Raw genomic sequence first — 7031 nt, forward strand, 5'->3', positions numbered from 1 at the left:
TTTTTTTTTTTTTTTTTTCAATTGAGTAATATTTGTTGTGTTTGGCAGAGCTTGATAAACCAAACAACGTAAAGCAAATGAGCGCGGAACGGATGATGGAGACAGCTGAAGCATCAAAAGTAGATGTGAGACAAGTTCTGCGAATGATTAAAACGTATAGGATGAAGGCCAAGGGCTTTATGGAGATTGAGATGAAGATTCGCAATGAATCTGATAGACGACGGTACACGGTCCCGACGTCTTAAGGTGGTCAGGTCGACAAAGTGAACAAATTATGCATTATGTGCTTTTCGATATTTATGTAAAATAAACAAATATGTATGGCGGTAATTTGGGTTGTATCGGATATGATCGGAAGACCGGAAGTGACACTCTACGTCTAGTTTGATATGCGCTTTTCGATACTTGTGTAAAAGTAAAACAAACAAATATGTATGGCGGTCATTTGGGTTGACTGGAAGAGACACTCTACGTCTAGTTTGTTTATAGGGTCGAATATTTTTCAATGTCCATGCTAAAATCAGTAAAACTATTAAGCATTTGTATCGGAATTCTGAGTTGTTTATATTATAGGGTCAAATATTGGGAGCCAATTGCTCGTTTGGTAATTATACAATTTGATATTTATCCAAATTTATTTAAAATGTTTCGCAACTATATTGAATGATGAAAATAATCTGATTTTTGTTTTGTTTTGATTTCAACCAATGTTTTTAAACCTCGGTTGAAAACCCAATACAAATTACCTAAAGCCGGACCGGTATAGAGCCGAAAAGCCCACTAAAAACCCCGTGAACTAGTGATTGAACTGGCGGGTTGGGTTAAATTCAAACACTTTCTGTCCAACAGTAAACTTCAAAACTCAAACCAAATTGAAATCAGATGTTGCTATTTTAAAAGTTGAATTTTAGTTGCTTAATACTTAACTATGTATGTTTTGTGCATTTTGGTATTGTACTCTATTTTTTTGCTTATTACTAAGATGACAAGAAAAAAAACAGTTTAACATATTTAAGTGAAAATGAACGGTTCCAAGTTGGTCCCTCTTCAGTTTGGGTATAGAGTTGACTTTTTTTCTATTTAAAAACAGGGTCGTCAAGCAGAATTTAAGAAATATCCCCTTAAATCTAAAAAAGAAGTCAAACTCTTTAGCCAAAGACTCATCAGCAAAGTCAAAGTCTTCAGGAAAAGTCTTTACAAATAATGGCATCAATAATATATTCTTTGCCAACGTGAAATTAATTTTAATTTTGGAAAGAGTTGTAATGTCAAATAAGAGATACTCAATGTTTATGTTCTCCCCAGCAGGTCTCATGATGTTGGTGGTGATGATGATGGTATCACTGCACGTACATGGGTATAGAGGTTGCATCGAAAGCGAAAGGAAAGGATTGATGGAGCTCAAGTCATACCTCAACATATCCGAGTATCTTTATGATTGGCCTAACGACACAAATAGCGATTGTTGCATATGGGAAGGAGTCAAGTGTGATCTTATCAGCGGGCATGTGATCAGCCTCATTTTTATTGAAACAAACAATTCATCATCATCACTACTAAATCTTTCCTTGTTCTATCCCTTTGAAGAATTACAAAGTCTAAATTTAAGTAATTTAGGGTGTCAAGGCTGGTTCGATGATATAAATGGTATATTATCATTCACTTCCGTCTCTTACCAACTTTTCCGTCTATTTACACTGATTTTAAACATATGTATAAGCCATAGTTCATTGATAATTTAACATCATTGGTTTTTTATTGGCAGGTTATAAAAGCCTTGGGAGATTGAAAAGTCTTGAGATACTCGATTTAAGTAACAACGGCGTTAATAATAGTGTCTTACCCTTTCTAAATCCAGCTTCTTCGCTTAAAACTTTGATTCTTCATGGAAACTTTATGGAAGGTACTTTTCCAATCAAAGGTATGTCCACTTTCCGGTGATTATTGAGTACTTGTTACAGACTGATATTATTAGTTTGGAACATATTTCCGGTTCATCTCTATTCTTGTTTTAAAACTTAAGAAACTTTACGTGCAGAACTAAAAAACTTGAGAAATCTAGAACTGCTAGATCTAAGTGGGAACAAGTTCATTGGCCCAGTACCAGGTAAAATCTAGCAAATTTTTTGCTTTACCTCTCATTATCTTCATAGATCGAAAAATTTAGATCAAGCTAGGACCTTAACTTGGACACTTGTTACGAAAACAAGAAAAAATAGAACTTGGACACAAGTTAAGTTCTCTTTTCATATCTCTTTACCCTACTGTACACAGATTTGGCGAATTTTCGTAACCTTGAAGGCTTGGACTTGAGCGATAACGACTTTTCTGGATCATTGGAAAAGAAAGGTATTTTAGTATAACATATCTAATTATTAAGTTAGCTAGCTAGATTGTTATCTGTGCATGATGACCTAGATATTAACTATTTATGGACATAGCTTTGAAGAAGGTAAATGTTTTCATCTTCTTATGCATTTGCATTTGATTCTTACAGGACTTTGTCAATTGAAAAATTTACTGGAGCTTGATCTGAGTCAAAACAAATTTACAGGTCCATTTCCTAACTGTTTTGGTAACTTGACCAAACTCCAAGTTCTTGATATCTCTTCAAACCAGTTTTATGGGACGGTTCCATCTCTTATAAGGAATCTTGAATCTATTGAGTACTTATCTCTCTCAGATAATGACTTTGAGGGTTTCTTCTCTTTCGAGCTACTAGCCAACCTCTCAAAGCTCAAGGTGTTTAAACTTTCATCAAGGTCTAGTTTGCTGCAGGTACAAACTGAAATCTCTTGGCAGCCGAGGTTTCAGTTGAGTGTCATACAGTTACAGAATTGTAACTTGGAAATAATGCCAAGCTTTCTTGGACACCAGAAGGACCTGCGTGTAATTAATCTCTCCAACAACAAGCTGATCACCGGAGCATTCCCATCTTGGTTTTTGGAGCAATATCCAAAACTTCGGGTTTTGCTTTTGCAGGACAACTCTTTCACCATGTTTCAGTTGACAAGACTATTAGTTAATCACAGTTTGCAGATTTTGGATGTATCAAACAATAATTTTGATCAACATCTTCCTGAGAATATTGGAAAGGTGCTTCCAAATCTGATACACTTGAATCTCTCAAGTAACGGGTTTCAAGGGTATTTGCCATCTTCCTTTGGTGAGATGAAAATGCTCCAGTTCTTGGACTTATCTCATAATAACTTATCTGGCAGTCTACCAAGGGAATTTCTCATGGGTTGTGATTCACTTGGTACGTTGAAGCTTTCATACAACAGATTCCACGCCCAACTTTTTCCCATACCAACAACCTTCGGGAACTTGATCGTGTTGATTGCGAATAACAATCTATTTACTGGCATCACAGGTGGATTTAGAAATCTAACTTCTATATCAGTGCTTGACTTGTCGAGTAATAATCTAAAAGGTGTCCTTCCAAGTTGGTTCGGCCACTTTCCTATGGTGTATGTTTCTGTTTCGAATAATTTCTTGGAAGGTACGGTACCAATCACCCTTTTTAACATAGAAGCCCTTAAGATTCTCGACCTATCTAGAAACAAGTTTTCAGGGAACTTGCCTATGTATTTCAATGCTCAGTACATGAGTTTGTTGTACCTCCACGACAATGAGTTCACTGGAACAATTCCAAGTACGTTGATAAAAGATGTCTTGGTACTCGATCTGCGAAATAACAAGTTATCAGGGACTATCCCACGCTTCTTCCACAACCAAGATGTCATCTCTCTTTTGTTAAGAGGTAACAGATTAACTGGTCATATTCCTAAGGATCTATGTGCTCTAAGAAGCATTAGAATCTTGGATCTTGCCAACAACAAATTGGATGGGTCTATACCTTCATGTCTAAACAATGTATCGTTTGGAAGGGGCTTTGACTATGCAACTGATGGTAATACATATTCAGTTGGGTTTAATGATGAAGAATTGGAGGTGTATTCTAGGTTGTTGGTTTTACCACGTGAGTTTTCTCGAGGCTACACTGACTATTTGAAGTTCATAGTTGATTTTGCATCAAAGAGTAGGTATGATTCTTACACTGGAGGAAGTTTTGATTTCATGTTTGGATTGGACTTGTCAAGTAATGAACTTAGTGGTGAAATCCCGAAAGAGCTAGGGGATCTTCAGAAGTTACGTTCTTTGAATCTATCTCACAATTCCTTGTCAGGTTTAATACCTGAAAGCTTCTCCAATCTAACTGACATTGAGAGCGTTGATCTTTCATTTAACGTGTTGCATGGTAGAATACCTCAAGATCTATCCAAGTTAGACTATATGGTTGTGTTAAATGTTTCGTACAACAACTTGTCAGGCTCCATTCCAACTCAAGGCAAATTCTCCACGCTCAATGGAACCAACTACATGGGTAATCCTTTTCTTTGTGGATCAGCTATAAACAGAAATTGTGATGATAACAACGCTACGGGGTTCCTTGAGTCTGGATCTCAAAACGAGGATGGTGAAACAACAATCAATATGGAGGTTTTCCTCTGTAGCCTTGCTGCCACCTACGGTGTAATATGGTTCATATTTCTTGTGTTCCTTTGCATTGATTCGCCTTGGCGCCAAGCATGGTTTCGCCTCGTTAGTGCTTTTATCAATTTTTTCAAATATGTTTGATTTGGTGAATTATCAATACTGTTATTTAAAATTACATGTCATGATGTTTCAGTTTGTAAGCTTATTGAAAGTTCAAAGTTTGTCATGCACTATTTGTCAAATTTGATATTCCGTAATTTACAAGACCTCCACACACACAGGATCATTATGTGCTCAGAATGCATCAATGATATTTGAATTCAGTACCTTATATATATGTTGGAAGAGTGAGGCATTAATATTTTTCTATGTGTGTTAGAAAAGTTTGATAGGGTCATTCAGTTGGTGTTAGAAGAAAATTCGATTTGCAAATCTCATATATAGTGCCATCAAACTGTTGAGAGCTATGTGCATCACAGAAGGAAAAGTCTCATAGACTTAAGTCTCCATCTCACTCGAAAATTGACTTCAAATGATATGGTGACTGAGATAGCAGCATTGTGGTGCCTTAATATTTGTTTGCTTAGGGGTGTGATACATACAACAATATGAATATATGTTTTTTCAGCTCATGTGAATCCAAAAGCCCCATGAGACCCTATAATATCAGCAAATGAGAGTAACGCATATGGAACGGAGATGATCAAAAGAAACGAAATAGTGTCGCCATTTGCTGCAATTTTATTAATGAATTAACTAATGAAGTGGAATGCTTTTCATTATCGAATTTAAATGTCGCCAAGATTCGTTCTTATTCGGTCGATAACAACAATATCAATTTTAAAACAATTGTTATTTAAAAATTTAGAAAGAGTGGAAATATAAAATGTGCTTACAACAACAAAGACAGGGACGTACGTGACCTTCCTTTTGGTTAACTAATTAATCATACAATAGTATCATTTCTTAAACAATAGTTATTTCAAACTAAGAAAAAATCACTATTCTTTAGAAGATGAAGGACCACAATGCACAATTGTGGCGACACTATGAACTTGAAAGAAGGGTTTAGATGATAACTATGCTACTGATTTGATGATAGAGATTAAAAAATCATAACACAGTCGCAAAACTTTGACTATAAAAAGATCACCAAAACCATGGAATTATTGTATCATCAAATTAAGTTAAGTTACTTGAAGAAAGTAAAAGAACAGCAAAAGCAAAGCAAAAAGAAAAGAAATGGCAAAGAATCTCGACTCCGTCAGCTTCACCATTCTCTTGATTGTCCTCGTGATGGCTTCTAACGGTATTAATTTACCTAAGTTTTCTAATATATTTTTTCGTTATCTTTTATGATAAGGGGTGGCAGAGTACATTTTACAAGGATGTAGTACCTTACATGGACTAGGATGATCTTCTCTTCCTTTACTTGGACTAGGATGTAGTACCTTACATGGACTAACTTTAGTGTTTGCAACACGGGTTAAACTCAAGCCCGTCTTAAGGGGTGGCAGAGTACATTTTACAAGGATTCATGCCAGATTTGTTATAAAAAAAACTTTAACAAAAAGGGCCCAAAAAAAAAAGGAAAAAAAAATTATAAGGTGAAAAGGGCCCAAAATTCTTTTTGGTCTAGGGTTTTAGATAATGCTGAGACGGCCTAGCTAAACTCCTCTTTGTCGACGTTCTTTCGTTGGAACCACATACAGTCGATGTCCCGATCATTTCACACATACAAGTTGTATGATACAACTTTTCAACAATTATATTTCTACACCCCCTATAAAATAGCATGTCTTCGTGGGTGGTAGGCTGGTAGAGCCATCCAGAATGAAAAAGTTTTTTTGTTTTAGGTGTTATTTCTATCACCACTTGGCCACCTTAAAGTAATGGCTAGTTTTCTTGGACTATGATTTGCTGCATTTTATATTTTTGTAGGTAGGAGTAGCCACTAAACTTATGTAGTTATATCGTGTCTTGTTTCTAACTATGACTTTTAGTCACATACATCTACCATTGCGGTTGTATTAGCCATGGTTACTAAATCACGACTTATTTTTCATTCATACGTTAACCATGGATGAAGAAGTTGAACGACTGAAATTTTTTTGGCTAAATTCAACTTTTCATGTAGCCCCATATAAGAAAATCTGCCGTTTCGAATTACTTCACTACAGTTTGTGACACTTTTTATATTAGTTTTTACAAATCAACGATATATTTATTATTTTAATTTTTCATACAAATCAATCACTTTTCATTAACATGCAATAGTCTTTTACTCTTTTTGTAGTGATGGTCTATTTTTTTGTCCAACTTACCTTATATTATACCCCCAAACTTTATAAATACGTATAGATATACATGCCACGCAAGGATAGTATAGAAAAGTATAGGTCAAGTCTATGATAATAATAAAGTAGATAAACAAGTAGCAGTTTTTTAATATGAAGTGATTAATGATTAGTTAACAGTTAACACAGTGATTAACAATGGATGATAAAACATCATAAGGTTGTGGAAACAAA

At 35.2% G+C, this 7031-nt stretch overlaps 1 protein-coding gene across 1 annotated transcript; it reads left to right on the plus strand.

Moving 5' to 3' along the window:
* LOC104700867 (LRR receptor-like serine/threonine-protein kinase FLS2) lies at positions 1276–4703 on the plus strand. The gene is made up of 5 exons (XM_019227361.1): positions 1276–1647; positions 1766–1921; positions 2039–2107; positions 2275–2349; positions 2498–4703. Exons 1-5 carry the CDS (start codon positions 1287–1289, stop codon positions 4639–4641), a joined length of 2805 nt encoding a protein of 934 aa, XP_019082906.1. The 5' UTR covers positions 1276–1286; the 3' UTR covers positions 4642–4703.

Source organism: Camelina sativa, chromosome 7 (assembly GCF_000633955.1).
Source record: "Camelina sativa cultivar DH55 chromosome 7, Cs, whole genome shotgun sequence".
In the NCBI taxonomy this organism is placed as follows: Eukaryota; Viridiplantae; Streptophyta; class Magnoliopsida; order Brassicales; family Brassicaceae; genus Camelina; species Camelina sativa.

Bases quoted from the DNA above. Each gene is read 5' to 3' on its own strand.
- LOC104700867 (XM_019227361.1), top strand. From the start codon at position 1,287: ATGTTTATGTTCTCCCCAGCAGGTCTCATGATGTTGGTGGTGATGATG. The intron at 2,108-2,274 runs GTAAAATCTAGC...TACTGTACACAG, and splicing joins GTTCATTGGCCCAGTACCAG to ATTTGGCGAATTTTCGTAAC. The intron at 2,350-2,497 runs GTATTTTAGTAT...TGATTCTTACAG, and splicing joins TGGATCATTGGAAAAGAAAG to GACTTTGTCAATTGAAAAAT.